Genomic DNA, 18645 nt, shown 5'->3' with positions numbered 1-18645 from the left:
AAAAAAAAAGGGTTTGTGTGTTAGGAGACTTCACTTCAAGGCCCAAGTTTGCCATTGGCTTGCTGTTTGACTACAAGTAAATGGCTTTATTTCTCCATGCTTCTGTTTTCTCATCTGTAAAATGGAGATAAATAGTACCTGCCTTTCCCTGTCTCACAGGGATGTTAGGTGGAAATAGGATCTGCCATTCCGGATATCACAAGAATGATATGAGGCCAAAATGAGATAATGGTTAAGAAAGTGATTGGGAAGTGCAGTCACTAATTCCTAGTCAGAGATGGTTTTATTTCCTCTCCTCCCGGGGTTTCCTATTCATTTGAAGTATTTGAGAAACAGTGTTGCCTAGTAGAAAAAGTATGGATCTGTGAGTCAGAGGACCTGAGTTGTATTTCCTGGCTTTTCCTCTTGTCTGCTTGGTGACCTTGGGCAAGTCATTTAACTTCTCTGTGGTTCAGTTACCTCATCTATAAAATAGGGATTAAAGCTGTAAATCCATGGGGCCCATGAATTGTGTGCACCCTGATTATCTTGTATCGACCCCAGCGCTTAGTGCAGTCTCTGGCACATATTAAGCGCATACAAATGCCACAGAAAAAGAAAACATAGGGGCTGCAAAATATGTAAGCTTTTTCTATTGATAGGATTACTTGAGCACCCCCACCATTTTAATTTGGACTTCTGTCCTGAGGAAAATTGTAAGGTCTGTATGTAGGGCAAGATAAAAAGGTCTCATGTTATCTCTGAAAATGACAAACTAAAAAAGCCTGTCCTGGTGGCTCATAGGTGAGAAAGTGGGCCTGCTTGGCCTTGGCATTTATGTTCTCTCAAGTCTGAAAAGGATGACATGTCATGCAAGACTAAAGAATGGTTTGGCTCTGGTAAACCTGGAACTGGAAGGTTAATGGTAGCTGCAATTCTCAATCAATCGTATTTATTGAACACTTACGTGGTGCAGAGCACTGTACTAAGCGCTTGGAATAGTATAACGTAGCAGAATGGTCCCTGCCACAGCACAAGGCCCATATGAGTTACATCCTGACCTTTGGATGCAATCTGGAGGGACTGTTGCTAGAAACCAGAATAGATAGGTGGAGTGTTGCATTCCCCTTCATTACCTGTTAGGAGCCCATGGTCACCCAACTGCAGAGAAGTGCCTGGATAGCAATTAGAGATATTCTATGAAGACCCACATAAGCACTGAAAGCCGATAGATTAGTATTGGTGCCTTGTGGGACCCACTGACAAATTTAGAAACGACAACTCTTGGTGGAAGAACATAGGCCTGGTAATAGCTTTTGGCAGCTTGACAGAAAGAACTTGCTCCCTAAATCAGGACTGACAGGATAGAAAGTGAACCAAGCATATATGTATCTTTCAGGTAGGGTCCTTTTATCCACTTCCAGATACGTCAGCAGATTTTGAGGCAGACAAAAAATACCCAGACAAAAGGGTAAAGTCAGCAGGCTAAGAAGTAACAGTCTTCCCAACCCAGTGTAAAATAAGCAGTGGGACTTTTATTCCCTTGGAGCCCACAATAATAATGGTAATAATCGTGGTATTATTTAAGCTCTTTCTATGTGCCAAATACTGTACAATATATGCACATCAGACACAGTCCCTGTTCCACACAGGGCTTACCATCTAAGTAGGAGGGAGAAGTGGCCTTTAATTCCCATTTTCTGTTGACATACAAAAAAGTTAAGTGACTTGCCCAAAGTCACACAGTGGGCAAATGACAGAAATGGGTTTAGAACCCAAGTCATCTGACTCCCAGGCCTGTGCTCCTTTCACTAGACCACATACTAAGTCACAATCACTTTTTCAGAAGTAACAGCACTGGTATGGTAGTGGTGATATTTGAGTGCTGACCGAGTGTGGTGCACTGTTCTAAGCACTCGGGTGGCTTAGAGAATCTCCTAAGGGATCGTCTGAGAACTTTTTGACTTGTTGGATCTTTGATTGCTTCAGACAAGTGTAATTTCAATATTGTTAGGTTCTGGCTATTGCATTATTTTTTAAAGCCATCAACCAGAACTTCTAAAAGCAGTGTAGAGTCTCATGGGGTGGGGGAGGGTGGGGGGTTTAATGGTATTTAAGTGCTTACCATGTGCTCTGTACTCAATGCTTGGGCGAATACAATATAACAGTTGGTAGACCTATTCCCTACCCCCAGAGAACTTACAGTCTAGTTTAGAGGTTTAACTGGTTAATTTTAATGGAAATGTTACTATGCCTGGCACATAGTAAGTGTTTAACAAATTCCATTTAAAAAAAAAAAAACCAGAGAGGATGTTGGTGTTGTCAAAGGTGATAGGAAAATCATGGGGAGGAGATGGTAAGGGTGGGATGATGAAGAGTTCTGTCTGACAGTCCTCCAAAGGATGGCCTGATTGCCTTGATTTGATTTTCTTTTTCCTTGTTTTCTGTTATACCATCGATAGTGTGCTAAGTTACAGAATCTAGCTCTTTATTGCCACTTGCTAAACACTTACTCTGTGCCAAGCACTTTATTAAGCACTGAGGTAACTTTTTCTCAGTCACACTTTTTTTGTCTAGTTCACCGAAAATGTATCCAGGTTTATGATTCACAAAGCCTCCAGACATACTGGGTTTCTTACCCCGAAACACTATTTCTTTTTCTCTTCTTTGTTTATCTCCATGGGCTGTAATGACATAAGGGGTAAGAGCAGGCACAATGGCAAAATGGTTAAGATTACTCCTTACACAGGAATGCTCCCATAGCAGCTTTCTTTCAATAACTTGAAAATCAAGGCCAAGTGCCCTCTGAGGTGGGAGGTGAAAAAGTGAGGAGAATGTGGAGGAAAAGATAGAGTTGAGATACTAAGAGAATATTCCAAAGATTGAACCTGAAAAGGTCTAGGGAAGTCAGAGCAAGTCTGATTTGTTTGTAATGATTTTCCTTGGGTCCCTACCTCTCTTATCTCTCTCCCCACCCTGTCCACCTCTTCTAAGGTTCAAGTGTTTTTATAGTAACCTTCTCCCTTTCTCTCTCGCTCTTTTGTCTTCCTCTTTATGTCCCTATGGAGCAGTTAATTAGCCACCAGAACTGGACATCATTCCTAGAAACCACAGGCTGCCTTTATTGCAAGAAGGAGGGTCTGGCAATTCCCTTCCTTAGGATATTTTCAGTGTTCATGAAGAGTGTCATATATTAGATCAGCAGTCAGATCAGCTGGAGGCCTCCCCTCATTTCAACAGAATAGTCCAGATTAAACATTACAGTGAAATGCTACATAGCATAGCCTAGTGGATAGAGCATGGGCCTGGAAGTCAGAAGGACCTGGGTTCTAATCCCAGTTCTGCCACTTGTCTGCTGTGTGACCTTAGGCAAGTCATTTCACTTCTCTGGGCCTCAGTTACTTCATCTGTAAAATGGGGATTAAGATTGTGAGCACTATGTGGGACAGGGACTATGTCCAACCCAATTACCTTGTATCTACCCCAGCGCTTAGTATAATGCCTGGCACATTGTACGTGCTTAACAAATACCACAATTATTACTATTATTATTAGCATTTTAGAAAAAATTGATGGTCCATGCCTATAGGTACTGATTGGTTCTTACAAACAACAGAGTGTTGCCATTGCATAAAATCAACCCATGTTCTAGAAATCCAGAAGTAGCGCTGCCACTAGTTCTCTGTGCCCAGGGCAGCCAAAGAGCCCAAGTGCTTCTCTCCAACTCTTGGGATCTGTACTTTAGACTGATGTCTTCAATGGTCATTCCTTTTATTCTCAGCCCAGAATGCTACAGTGGAAATGTCTCCTTACATTTGGAATGCAGAGAGTTTTATATGGATGGTGTAGGCAGGGCATGGATCAGGAAGAAGTTAATTACTGGGGGTAAAAAGAAACATGCTTTTTTTTTTTCAGAAGACTGAGGTGAAAACTATAGTTTTAATATAATGGAGACATTTTACTGAATACAATATTCCTTGGTAGCTTTTAAATAAAAACATATTTTATATGTCTGTAAAAAAATCTCATATTTGGCACTGTTTTGAAGTCCAGCTTGGGAGTCTTTTTTGTTGTTTTAGCAATAAAATTGATCCCTCCATTACTGCAGTGGTTTCACTGTGCTTATTGCCAAGACTTATTTTGTTAGCAAAGAAGTCATTTACTTTATATGCAGGATTCTTTCAGAAACCAATGCATTCATTTTTTATTTTATTTACAATATGTTTTGTATTCCAAACTTTTCCAGTTGTAATGCATTTTAAAATAGTACTGATTCTCAATCTTAGCATTCCAAAAGCTGCTGAGAAATATATGTGATAGCCAATATTAATAGCTTTGAGGAGAAACCATTGAAAATAAACTGAAGGTTCACTGGTGGAGGTGGATGTTCAGTTACTTCTCTGGGCCTCAGTTACCTCATTTGTAAAATAGGGATTAAAACCTTGAGCCCAATGTGGACCAGGGACTGTGTTCAACCTCATTACATATATCTACCCCGGTGCTTAAAACAGTTACTTGAACAAAGTAAGTGCTTAACAAAGACCATGGGGAAAAAAAATAATCAATTGTATGTTACTGTATGCAGAGCGCTGTACTAAATGCTTAGGGGAGTACAACAGAGTTTGTAGACACCTTCCCTGCCCACCAGGAGTTTACAGTCCCAACCTTTGCCAACTCTGTTGCACTCTACCAAGCGCTTAATACAGTGCTTTGCACCCAGTAACTGCTCAGTAAATAGCATTGTGCCCTGCTTCGCCTGGATTGTAGGACAGGTGAAGTTGGGAGCATGGTGTTGGTTTTATCGATATTTAGAACTCTGAGGAATTTTCTGTTCACTGTTTAGGGAATGGAGAGGGCAGAGGCATAGAAATGCTACCACCGTATGTAAATGTTGATGTTTCACTGTTGAGTTTGTTTGCCCTCCTCCATAATTGTGAAGTCTTCATGGGCGGGGACTTTCTCCAATTTTATACCTTCTTGTATATTCCCAAGCATCTAAACATTAACATTGAATAAAGTAACAAATTCCACACTCTCTAAAATAATTGACCAGCTCTATTAAGTGAGTGGTGAATAAGTGGTGGTGGCTTTTTAGGGGAGTAAAAAGTTGAAGAGGTGGTAATAATAATAGTGGTATTTAAGTGATTACTATGTGTGAATTGCTGGGGTAAATACAATCAGATCAGATTTAGGTCCTATCCCATATAGGTTTCAGAGTCTAAGGGGCAGAGCGCACAGTTATTTAGTCCTTATTTTACAGATGAGAAAACTGAGGTACAGAGAAGTTTAAGTGATTTCCTCAAGGTCACACAACTGACAAGGGTCAGAGCTGGGATTAGAACCTGGGACTCCAGACTTCCTATCCTGTGTTCTTTCCACTAGGCCATGTTGATTCTGCTTCATGGAGTGGCAATAATTTGAATAATGAAAATAGAAATTGATAAGAATGCAGCCGTAATTTATACCAAGGTGTTCTCTTTTCCATTTTAACTAAGATGTCTTTGGACCACAGTTGTTGTGGTGTATTCCCTCAATCTCAGATTCATGTTCCCCCTTTCCCGCCTATGAAATGATGAGAGAGGCTGCCCCTAGGAGCATCCTCAGAGATTGCCAATTATGCTCCATTGTTCAATAGTGTGGAAAGGTTTAAAAAACATAGCAAAGGGCAGTCTCACATGCTGCTCCATATCAGAGTATTGTGTGAGACGAATGTGCACCCAGAGCAGATGCAATGTTTAGGGAATGAGGAATGGGCAAGGCCTCTCGCTACTGCATTTCCACCCTGCCTGGCCGACCAAGGCGCGGAGAGAGCCCCAGATGGCATGGAGGCTGGGCAGCCTCTCTCTCAAGTGTCAGGTGGTTTTTTTTTTAGGGTATTTAAGCATTTGCTATTTTCCAGGCACTGAACTAAGCACTGGGGTAGATGCAAGCTAATCAGGTTGGACACAGTCCATGTCTAATGCGGGGCTTGCAGTTTTAATCCGCATTTTGTAGGTGAGGAAACTGAGGCACAGTGAAGTTGTGACTTGCCCAAGGTCACAGCAGGTATGTGGTGGAGCCAGGATTAGAATCCAGTCCTTCTGACTCCCAGGCCCGTGCTCCATCCACTAGGCCATGCTGCTTCTCTTGCCTCCTGCCTGGAACTCCCTCCCCCTTTACATCTGACAGACCATTGTTCTCCCCATCTTCAAAATCCTACTAAAATTATATCTCCTCCACGAAGGCTTTCCTAAGAACTCATCTCCCCCCTATTCTCCCTCCTTTATGCATTTCCTATGCACTTGGGTCTTTATCCCCTAAGCAGTTTGATACTCACCCCTACAACACTTAGGTATACCATTAACATCATCATCCCTTTCCTTATAGTCTGCTGCTGCCCCTATCTGAAATTCATTTTAATGTCTATCTCTCCCAGTTCTTGGAGGGCAAAGACCATGTCTACCAACTCTAGTGCATTGTATTCTCCCAATCACTTAGTAGAGTGCTCTGGGTATAGAAAGCATGCAATAAGTACCATTGATTGATTCAATGAAGAAAGAGCTGGAAGCAAGTATCAGTGTCAATAAGTGTGTCTTAAGTCAGCAGTGTGCTTCAATTTCAGTACATGAAAGCACATGGCCACAATACGGTGCCAGAATTTACTTCCATGTATGAATTCATTTGATTTTTGTAAATTTGGGGTAGCAAAAATGAAATCTTTTACGTATGAAACTGGAAGCAGAGAGATCAATTTTTGCAAGGGAATGCTGAACTTGATGGGGTTTTTTTTGTAGCCTGGACTAAGTGCTGGGGTAAATACAAGTGCTTTTTCCACTAGGCCACACTGAATTCAGTGTATCCTGAGAAGGCTGTAACCTGGGATATGCAAGTGATGTAAAATGTGGGGGTTCATTATATATAAACAGTGTTTGGTCACTCTCTCTCCCTTCCACTTACTTCTAACTCTTCCTCCTACCTACCACATAGTTTCTCTCACTTAGTTTTCTACTCTCTCCCACTCCCTTTGTAGATGTGAGCTTTAACAAACGATTGTGCCATTGCTACAACAATTTCCAGAACCAAAATTCTCCAAAGCAGCATCTAATCATAGCACAGGCAGACACGGCTCTTGGGTTTCGAGAGAGAGTGAGTGTGTTAGAGAGGGGAGAGAAATCAAGGGTGTATATTTATATGTGACTTATATAAGTGTGTGTTCGTGGGCCTTCTGGGATAGTGATGCCATGCTAGATCTTTCCAGAAAAGCAGAATAGGATGGAGACAATAAGGGTAGTGGGAGCTGGGAAGATGAGTACATGGAGGGAGGAAAGGAAAGAAAGATCCGGAAGATGAAGAGGGGAGATTGGGTGTCATTCTCTTAGGAAAATACTGATGGGCCAGCTTGTGTTCAGAAACGGGCATCAAGATAAACCAGGGGATGCTCTGACAAAGTAACCCACTGGACCATTTTCCTCTTTGACTTGCCCTCCTAAGCATTGAGCCCCCCCCCGACTCTTATTAATCATAATAATAACTGTACTATTTAAGTGTTTACTATGTGCCGAACATTGTACTAAGATCTGAGAGAAATATAAGATAGCCGGGTTAGATACAGACCCTGCCCCACATTCTAAGTAGGAGGGAGACCAGGTATGTAATCCCCATTTTACAGATGAGGAAACTAAGACACGGAGAAGCTGAGTAACTTGCCCAAGGTCACACAGCAGGCAAATGGCAGAGCTGGGAGCCAGGTCCTCCAACTCCCAAGCCTGGGGTCTTTCCACTAGGCCATGCTGCTTCCCATAACTCTTCCTATCCCACCTTGCCCTTCCCTCCTTGACTTTGTGGTCCCAGGGTTTTTGTGCATTCTAAGGAAAAGAAAAAGAAGGTAGTGGACAGATATCTGTGTGTCGAGTTTTATGCTGTGCAGAATTTAATGTGGGTATTTTGTTTCTGTTTTGTAGGCAGTATGAAACTATAGTTCCACTTGAAGATTCCATTGTGACTGAGGTCACATCAACTCTGCAAGAATGGGCTACCCTGTGGAAGCAACTTTATGTGGTAGGTATAGTAAGACTGAGGTGTGATTTTCTGTTGTATTTTTTTAAAAAAAGACATGTAAAAGTATATACTTAAAGTTCCACTGTATCATCTAAGTAAAAAGCACTAGTCATCTAGCCTGTGCTAATTTTGCAAACTTAATCTTCTACATGGACTTTGAAGACACTTTTCAAAGTTCTTTTGAAGAATTTTCGTAGAAATAACACTGACTTTTTGAACAAGGGTTGGTCTTTATGAAACTTAGTAATCACCACAAAGTGACAATTACTACAGAATCATTTTAATGTAATTGCTTTCACCTGAGGCTTCCTTTTAAAGTGTGTTTTAACACGACTAATGTCATACATTTTGTTTTCCTCTTCTTTGAGCCCACCATGAGGGTCAAGCCTCATGTCTTTACTATGGTCCCAAAGACATGTCTTTAATATGGTCCCAAATTTTAACACAGTATTTCTCAGGAGTCTCTGCACAAGTATGTTCTACAGTATTTCTCATGCTCTGTGAGCACTTTCCACATTCTCATTTCTGATATGAAACACACTCTAAGACGTTTCTTGAACATAACTAAATTATGTAAATTGTTTAGATTGTAATACACATATTGTCTTGTGTTTCTGGATTCTTTTAGAAGCAGTGTGGCTTAATGGAAAAAGCACAGGCCTGGGAGTCAGAGGTCATGGGTTCTAATCCTGGCTCCTCCTCTTGTCAGCTGTGGGACTTTGGGCAAAGCACTTCACTTCCCTGTGCCTCAGTTACCTCATCTGTAAAATGGGGATTAAGACTGTGAGCCCCACTTGGGACAACCTGACAACCTTGTATCTACCCCAGTGCTTAGAACAGTGCTCGGCACATAGTAAGCGCTTAACGAATGCCATCAATATTATTATTATTTTGGTGTGGTGGTTGGCAGGGAGAAGTGTGATTTAGACTTAATTCTAAGTTCTAATTAGACTTAATTCTAATTCAAAAGCAAGTGTCCCTCCTTATGAAAACTTTACTAGTAAGGTAACAAAGTAGAAGTAAAGACCTAGTCTCTGTTTTTTCTAGGTTAATCTTGATTCTGTCAAGGCTTTCAGCATGATTGATTGTATACCTGTGCTTATTTGCATTGCTGGTTTAAAAATTTATAGTAATCTATCAATCAATCATATTTAGTGAGCACTTACTGTGTGCAGATCACTCTGTTAAGCTCTTTGGAGAGTACAACACAACAATATAACAGATGCATTCCCTGCCCACAATGAGCTTAGAGTCTAGAGGGGGAGACAGACCTTAATATAAATATATTAATTATGGATATATACATACGTGCTGCAGCAGAGGAGTGGGGGAAATAAAGGGGGCAAGCCAGGGTGATGCAGAAGGGAGTGGGAGAAAAGGAAATGAGGGCTTAGTCAAGGAAGGCCTGTAGGAGCCCATGTGCCTTCAGTAAGACTTTGAAGTATACTACAGTAGTGTACAAAAGTTCAAAATAACTATTTTTTTTCACTTTCCTGGGCACTGAAATGTTTTTTTTTTATTGTTGTTAATACTGGAGAGTTACTATGTGATAAACACATCAACCAAATTGGAATGTGGCTTGGATTTGAAAACCTTTCCCGTAATGTTCCAGGGCTATCTAGACTACTACAGCTAACACATTCCCTCCAAAATTCTAAAATTTGGGTGAATTCTTGCCAAGTATCTCTCATACTGAAATGCTGCCTTTCATAAAGCGGCCCTCTCCTCTTTTGATTTGAACTTGTAGCCTCTAACTATAGCACCATTGATTTGCTAAAAGCCCCCTATCTAGCCAGGTTGCTAACAATAGGAGAGGTTCAAGTGAGAAGTGAACATTTCTGAAGTGTGCAGAAACAGTTCTAAAGCTCTTTGAATCCAAAGAAGGTCCCCATTATAGGAAAAAATGTATAGTTCTTTTCCTTAAAAAAATCTGTCTTTTCTTGGCATAAAAGGTTCAAGTCAAGCTTAGTGATCCTGAACTCGTATCAAGGCAGGAAGTATTGAGTTGTAAAATGTTAACATTGGTATTTTGAATGTGAAATATATTCTCATGCTGATTGATATCTTAACTTTTTTGTAAAATGATAAAATTAAATTCTTTTAAATTACTGAGCAAAAAATTTACAGAAATTCATAGCAATGCAGCATTTGGAAAAATTCACTAGAAAAGGGATCCATTAGAGGTATTGAACTGTTAAATGGAAAACTTTCTCTTGTCCTCTCATGTGTTTCTTGAAAAAGCCTTTTATTTGAAGAAAATTCAGATACTTTGGCATAATTAAAAACAGTTCATTTGAGCTCCTGGTTTGTTCATTAAACACTAAACACATTTCTTTATTAATAGAAATGTATGCAATCAGTTGCTTTTCCCATTCCCATTTTGAGGAGTTCTTGCTTCACCAGGAAGAACCTCATGTACTATATCTTTGAGTACCTACTGTATGCAGAGCATACAAAAAGTTTAAAAAATGATCCCTTCCCTTGAAGAGCTTAAAATATAATGGAGAAAACAGAAGATATAAGTTGACAAATATGCCATAGTTAAGAGTGGGGGGATCTATGCGAATAATAAAGATAGAAAACTAAAGAATAAACATCAGGCAATGATGAGATGGTGGTTGAATTGGCATGACTAAGAAGGTGGGATGATTAATCGGGCAACATCTCCTGGAATAAGTGATGAGATTTGGAACAACTGAGGGGAGAGGATGTTCTAGGGGGAGAAGGAGGGGCAGTGGGTCAGAGAAAGGAGAGTCAAAAGCATGGGACGGGGCAGTGAAATAATTTGTTGGGAGAAAAGACTAACTTGAGCTAAGTTGTAGCAAATCAGTCAATCAATGATATTTATTGAATGCTAATTGTGTGCAGAGCACAGTACTAAGCATTTGGGAGAGTACAGTACAATCAAGTTGGTAGACACGATCCCTGCCCTCAGGGAGGTTGAACCCTAGTGGAGCAGAAGATAGGAATGGTTGGTAAGAGAGAGCTAGTTTATGGAATGCCTTGAAGGCAATGATTAGGAGGTTTTGTTTTATACAAGAAGCGGAGAGAAGCCATTGGGGATTTTTGGAGGAGAGGAATGATATGCTCTGATTAATGTTTTAAAAAGATGAAATTGTATCTACTAATACTACTAACAAGATTTGGTCAACCTAAATTGGTCAAATTCTTCACTAAAGTTGAAAGATCACTATCAGAGCTAGCAGAACAATCTTCAATTTTCCTGTCCTTAGCTACTTTCCATCATTCTGTTCCCATAGTGAATTTGCATACTGAGAGAATTTCACTCTGCATTTTGAGATCATATCTTCATATTTTTGCTGGGCAGAGGGTCTTCCACAGTTGTCCTTTCAAGAATATTTGGCAGGAGGCTTGTCAAAGTGTTCTCTTTTTTGTTATATCTACCAGCTATACTCATTTGAGTTTACATCTTTAGAAATCTGGGGCTCTGTAAACTATCCTTTTCAATCCATTTCTTTTAAATGCCATGCTTTAACCAACACTCTCTACCAGACCAGTCCGCTGCTGTCTCCCCAAAATTCACCACTATATGACATTATTTTAAGACTGTGCTTCGTTACATTCATTTAGTCTTCCCTTCCTGCTTGCATTTACTTCTTTTTGTCTGATCATACAGCAGCTGCTTGGACATCTTATTATCATTCATTCTCCTCATATGCTTTGCCAACCAAAGCTGTATTGCTGTGAGCATTGCTTCAGTGCTGGTGAGCTGATTGCCTTCCAGGATCTCATTATTGACCATCTCATCCTGCTAATTGATGTTAAATATGGTTCCTTTGTGAGACTGGTGAAACTGCTCAAAAACTTGGATTTGCCTTCTCTAGTAGGGCAATTTCTCTAAGTCATATAGAAAGATCCAGTTGTGGTTTTATAAACCTACAATTTGGTATGAAGGCTAATCCCTGTTGTTGCTGCACTCCATCAATCACCCCAAAGTCATGCTGGCCTCTGTGATTTTGCTTTCTGCTTTGTGTATCTGAGTAACATATAATAAGTTAATAATAATTATTAATAATTATGGTACTTGTTAAGCGCTTACTGTGTGCCAGGCACTGTTCTAAGCACTGGGGTAGGTACAAGTTAGATTGGACACAGTCCCTGTCCCACATAGGGCTCACACTCTTAATCCCCATTTTACAGATGAGGTAACTGAGGCCCAGAGAAGTGAAGTGACTTGCCTAAGGTCATACAGCAGACATGTGGCAGAGCTGGAATTAGAGCCCATGACCTTCTGACTCCAAGGCCCGTGCTCTATCCACTAAGTCATGCTGCTTCAAGATAAATGGCCTGTACAGGGATCAAACCCACAACCAGTTATTATTCGCACCACAATCTAACCAACTGAGCTAACCGGCCAAACTAGGTAGCAGAATTGGATAACAGCGACTTGTGTGTTGTTGATTGAAATCTACGATTGTGTAACATTTCTTGGCCAGTACAAAACCTCAGTTTTCTTCAGGCTATCCTATTGGTACATAGAGATGTGCTGACTCTGCAAAATAATAATAATGAAAGTATAAGGTGTTTACTGTGTGCAAAGCACTGTTCTAATTACTGGGAAGAAGTACACGAATGAGGTATAGACAAGGTCCCTGGCCCACAAAGGTCTCCCAATATAAAAAATACACACACGGAAAACCGAACAAGAGTGTAAAAGACAAGGCGCTTAACAAATACCACAATTATTAATTGTTATCAAATGAAAAACTTGTGTGCTCCTCAAGGACAGGGGTCATGTCTATTTACCCTCTTATACTCTCCCAAGCATTTATTACGATGCTCAGCACACAAAGCACTTAGTACCAGCGATTGGTTGAAAAGGTCTATGCCATTAGGAAACTCAAGATAAGGGGTCATTTGATCTGTGGTGAAGCAGCAGCACCACCTGACTATACCCTGAGTGTCTGAACAGTCTCACTGAGGGACAACCCGCTCACTCCAGATGGGGTAGGAGCTAAGAAAAGGTGCCCTAAACATTGCCTGCCTCCCCGGAGACCCGTACCTGGTGAACCTTTGTCTTGTGATACAGACAGCATGGCAGGATGTAGCGGTCACACTTTGGAGCCTCGCCAACCTGCGTGCCATCAGTGGCATCATCTTAGAAAATGAAGGACAGCTACAGTACGTGTGTACTCCTAGGGATGAATATTCCATTCAAGTCATTTAAAGGTTCTCATTTTTGATTAATCCAAATGCAAACAAATGCTTTTGAAATATTAAACTGTAATATTTACCGGACTTGTATTTACTAGGAGGAAGGAAATTACTTTCTCGAGATAACAATGCAATATAACTTTCTGATCATTAAGGTACCACAGGCCTGAAAGAGTTAGGGCTAAACCTTTCATGCCAGGAGACTTCAGTCTGCTATTTTCTGTGCTGAGTTAACTTGTGTGCAACCATGGTTTTAGCAAATGTATTTGGTTGGGGTTTTGTTTGTTTTTTTTTTAGAAAATTTCAGACTGTGAGCCCCATATGGGACAGAGTCTGTGACTGATATGATTGCATTTATATTTACCCCAGTGTTTAGCACAGTGCTTGGGCCATAAATGCTTAACAAATACTGCGATTATTATTAGCATATCACTATTAATAATAAGAAGAATTGACAGGTATACCCCAGGTTACAACCATCCCATGATAGAACTACCCTAGGAGTTCAACCTGTTTTGTCTGACTTCTCCCACTCATGTGTACTGTTGGCCCCAACGTTACAGTCAAGTGCTCCATTCAATCAGTGGTATTTATTGAGCGCTTACCAGTGTACTGCAGTACACTGTTCCAACTGCTTGGGAGCGTATATTACAACAGAGTTTGTAGACCTGTTCCCTGCTGACAGGAGCCTACAGTCTGAAGGATACTAAATCGCTTCCTGCCCCCTCCTCTTTTGAACTGAGATTAAGCACTCAGCAATGAATGGATCTTGGGGGAAGCTTTCATCGCAGTTTGCCAGATTTTCAAGGTGGTGCTTCTCTAATAAAGAGTATGCATTAATTTTGTGGCATTTTTCATTCAAAATATTATACAGAAAGGAGCTCCATATTTTCCAGAGGTTCTGCAATAGGACCTTACTTATAATATGTGACTAAGGAGATGTGTAACCCACAATTGACCCACATTTTTAAGAAACAGAACCTGGTTATATCATGGGGTTTCTGTACTCCAAAACAAGTAGAAGAATAGTATCTAGGAAAGGTTGAAGTTACAGAAAATCATATGTTGCTTCAAAAAAGCTTTTAAAGAAAATGTTTCCTCATCTCTAGTGCATTATGACCATGGTGCTATAATGCACCAGATTCAGTTTACTTAGCCTGGTATGCCATTAAATGTGACAGTTGTATCACAATACTGTTTTCAACATTTTGCAAAAAGCATCTGTAACATAAAATTGCTGTGGGAAAAGGGCACCACCTGTTTAAATGTGTTCTTTGCTGAGTTATGAGACTCTCTTGTAAGCACAGTTAAGATGCTTACATTTAATCCTTTAGAGCAAATAGTGATATATTGACAAGGGAACTGAATTCTTCTGAGACAGAAAAGGCCAACCTTCCCTATCTTCTTACATTTGTGTGTAAAACAAATGAAATTGAAGTATTGTATTGCATTCTTACATGGCTTCTTTGTGTCACTCTTTGATTAGGAAAAGATGGAGGAGTTGAACTTGAGAAATGACCACAGCCACATATTAAAAGCAAAATAATAATACATGTATGCATAGAATTTGCATAGCATCTTTCAGGTTTTCAGAGTACATTCATGTTAATTATTTCATTTTCTCCTCATAGCATCTCTGATGTAGAGAGAAACAGATTTGAATTCCATTTGCAGATGTGGAAACGGAGGGATTGTGACCTGCCCAAGGTCACATAGCAAACTCCCAAACTGTGCTCTTTACACTAGAGCATGCTGACACCTAACAGTATAACTGGTGGTGGTGGTGGTGGTTGTTGTTGTATTTGTTAAGCACTTACTTTGGGCCAAGCACTCTTTTGAGCCCTGGGGTACATACAAGTTAATCAGATCGGAGCCAGTCCTTGTCCCACATGGGGCTCACAGCCTAAGAATGAAGGAGAACAGGCATTGTATCCCCATTTTACAGATGAGGAACCTAAGGCACAGAGAAGTTGTGACTTGCCCAAGGTCACACAGCAGGCACCTGGCAGAGCCAGCATTAGAACCCAGGTCCTGTGACTCTCAGGCCCTGTACTCCTTCCACAGGGCAATGCTGCTCCTCAGTGCTGCTTGTTGTGAATTCATGAGAACATTTGAACTTCCCTGCAGGTCACCATGACGTAATATAGTTATCTAATGAATGGAGTCCAATAACAAGGTAGGGCATTAATAAACCCAAAACACTATTGTGTCCCAAAATTTGATCAAGCATTGATTTGAATTGACACAGTTGAGTTCAGTTCATTACATTCCCTCTCAAAATGACCCAAAAGAGAGGACAGAAAGTTGAAAAAGTTATGCATTGGTAAAGGAAGAGTTTTCTGAGAAAGTAGAAAGTATTCCGAGAAGGGTAAGAACTTCAGAATAGCTGTAGCATGTGTCCCATGAAGAAGTTTCTGCCAGAGTGTAACCTAAGAAGTAAGCTAGAGCACTCAAGTGATAAATTGACACCCTTCAGACCAGTAAGGGTTAATTCAGTTTCCAAAGCTTCCTAATTTCCAGGGCATATTTTATTCAGTGTAAGAATCTGGTTCAGTGTATCCTAATTTTGAAAACGAAGGACAGCTAAATATATAATTTCCAGATAGTGTTACCCCAGGAGAATTCCCCCGGCAACTGTAGACTGCTCCTTTTCAAAGCTTATTGATTGCTTTAAAAGTCTTAGGAGCTTGGCACCAACTGGCTATTTTCCTCTGATTTGTAAGTTTTAGTAATATGTTTTATTAATGATGTTGAAGAAGTTATACCAGAATGTGGCTAATTTTGCAAAAGGCGATCATCCCTGTTAGTTCAGTGGAGATATTTAGACAAGGAGGCAGAAGAGAAAATAGTGTCAGTAATTGGTCAACATTAAAGCATTGCTCTGTCACATGACATCCTCACCGAACAGGTCTTATGAGGAGAATGAATGATGGCAGGGTACCCAACCTTAAACAGCACGGACAGGAGAATTGCTTTAAAGGCACAACAAAGCATGCTCTCAAATCACCTGACAAAGCAGAGGACAGTTGGGATCCAAGAGCACAAAATCGGTCAGCCTGGAATGCAGCAATCAATAAGCTTCTTTCAGAGAACCAAATACCCTGAGAAGTTCACAACCCAGAGGGAGAAATATGAAAATGGCATCAGGCATTATGGGTAGCAAATGCTAGAGTGCAGCAAAGGGAAATGTTTACATGCCCACAATGCAGAAAGGATATTTAATATGTATTTAGTGTGCATTTTAGCTACAGTATTACACAATGATAAAAATCTTACCCTAAGTGGAATCATCATCATTAAACCCACAGGCCAATTATCTCTATCTGTCCATAAGGATAGATATTTTGGGATGGAAAAATTGACCTCACTTCCAAATGGAGTGAAAGATTAAGACACAGTGGAAAAAAACTCCACTTCAACTGGAAAGCTCTACTTGCCATTTTTTCTGTTTTCATTATTCAAGGGCAATCTTAATCCCTTTTAGAGAAAAACAATTTAGTGTTTGCCCTCCCTAGGTGGGTGTGCAGGTACCCTGGTGTGTTCTCCTAAACTCTCTGCTAATCTGATTTATCCACAGCTTTAGCTCCCACTCAACGTTGATCTCCCTCTTCCCACTGACGACCGTTGCTCTGGTTTCGGGGCTTATAAAGTTGACGTTCTACTTAAAATTTACAGGAGCCTAAGCGGGGCTCTTTGGGCCAAAAAGAGTTTGTGGTGTTGCTAATGGTATTAATCAACAATCCTCTCCCTCCAGCAGCTTCATCATGAGATTATGTCCTAATCTGCTCAGCACATGGTCCTTTGAATGCAAGCACTGAGAGGGTCTACCACTTGTTTCTGACCTTCCCGAAACCTTCTGCAGGGAATGTTGCCTCCTTGCTGTCTTCTGGTTGGTGCTGCCCCAGTGGAGCTGACTTTTTCATAAGGAACCTGTGAGAGACTAATATCCAGGTTTACCCATTCCCGGTTGTTTTAGCAAAAGGAGTATCCCCTTCATGAGAGGTTTCTCTTGTCGGGTTCACTATAATCAACTATGCCTAAAGCCAGGGGGCAAGAATCCGTGAAATCTGTAATGGTGGCCACAGTTTGTTCAAAGCTGTCGATTGCCTAACAGTTTGTAGTTTTAGTTGAACTGGAAAAGTCTGGGTTTGGTTGTTGTTGTTTTTTAAATCCAGACTAGGACATCCATAAACTTGACACAAAATATCAACATAAAGATTAATCACGATAATGAGATAATGAAAATGAATAATGAAATGTTTAAAAATTAAAAGGATGAAAAATAAAATAAAATATAATACGTAAGCATCCATATCACTTAACACTTGAGCCATCCACAGGGACATTTATAAATCTCCATGATAAATATCAATTTAAGAAAATCGCTATAATGCAAGACAAGAATGATGAAAAAATTATAGTTCAGATATTTTTCTCAAGAAAAAAATGGGCACATAACTCAGTTGATTCATAATTTCAAGCGAAAAATGCAGGCTCTTGTGATCATTTTTCAGGTGTTCTGGAAAATGTCTGCCTTCAGTACGTTTAAGTTTCAGGAGATGTTTGCAGACTTAGTGTATTATTATGTATTTTTTCTATTTAAATTGAAGGAGAGAGATTCATAATAGAAACTTAATAGTAATATTTCACTATCAGTAAATTCTGTGATTAAACATTAAAATATTAAGAAGATTCAACATGTATATTGGAGATTCCTTTGAAATCTACTATTTAAGGGTCAGTCTTGTAACAACTCATTCAAACCCCATTTGCTCTTTATCAAGACTTGCCACTGAATTGTCCCCCTAATTGCTACCTGAGGCGTTTCAGTCTTATGCAGATGGTATTTAGGATTTTAGCAACACCCCTTTCATTTGAAAGGGAGTCATTTCTTTTGAAATGCAAATGATTGTTGGGTACCTTCCTAGTTAACCAAAAGGTTTGACTAATCATTCTATGCCAGTCCACCAGATATGCAGGATAAACCAAGTTTTTATTGCACGTTGATAATTTGAATGAAAATTCTACTCTTTCGGAAGTACACAACTGGATGGGATTTTGGTTTGGCTGTAGAGATTTGGCCATGTTTTTAGGGGGTTGTGACTTTTTTTTGGTACCATCAGGAAAATCTTATTTCTGAGATTATTACTTATTACTAACCCGATTAACTTGTACATCCCCCAGCGCTTAGAATAGTGCTTAGCACATAGAAAGTGCTTAACAAATGCCATTATTGCTATTATTATTACTACTGGCTTATTCACTGGGCCCTTATTTTGAATGTTCTCAACTTAAATGAAGACATTACAATCGATGTCTTTTATTTTCACACTCTTAACAAAAATGAACCTTTGGTTGAATTAGTATAATGCAAGCCAAATGAACAGAAGGATTTATGTAATATTTCTTTTGGGCTTTAAAAAATAATTCACCACACTAATTTTAAGTGCATTA

The 18645-nt window shown here is 40.0% G+C and overlaps 1 protein-coding gene across 6 annotated transcripts in view; it reads left to right on the top strand.

The window, feature by feature from the left end:
* The window catches only part of DOCK3 (dedicator of cytokinesis 3), a 474713-nt gene that overhangs the window by 137937 nt on the left and 318131 nt on the right, over positions 1–18645 (top strand). For all 6 annotated transcript variants that reach the window (XM_029052765.2, XM_029052763.2, XM_029052762.2 and 3 more), the window contains exon 5: positions 7920–8016. In XM_029052765.2, coding sequence (XP_028908598.1) covers positions 7920–8016 — 97 coding nt within the window. The remainder of the gene's footprint in view (positions 1–7919; positions 8017–18645) is intronic.

The sequence above is a fragment of the Ornithorhynchus anatinus genome, chromosome X2 (assembly GCF_004115215.2).
Source record: "Ornithorhynchus anatinus isolate Pmale09 chromosome X2, mOrnAna1.pri.v4, whole genome shotgun sequence".
In the NCBI taxonomy this organism is placed as follows: Eukaryota; Metazoa; Chordata; class Mammalia; order Monotremata; family Ornithorhynchidae; genus Ornithorhynchus; species Ornithorhynchus anatinus.
The sequence above is the reverse complement of the archived record's forward strand: the minus strand, read 5'-3'. Positions and strand labels throughout refer to the sequence as shown.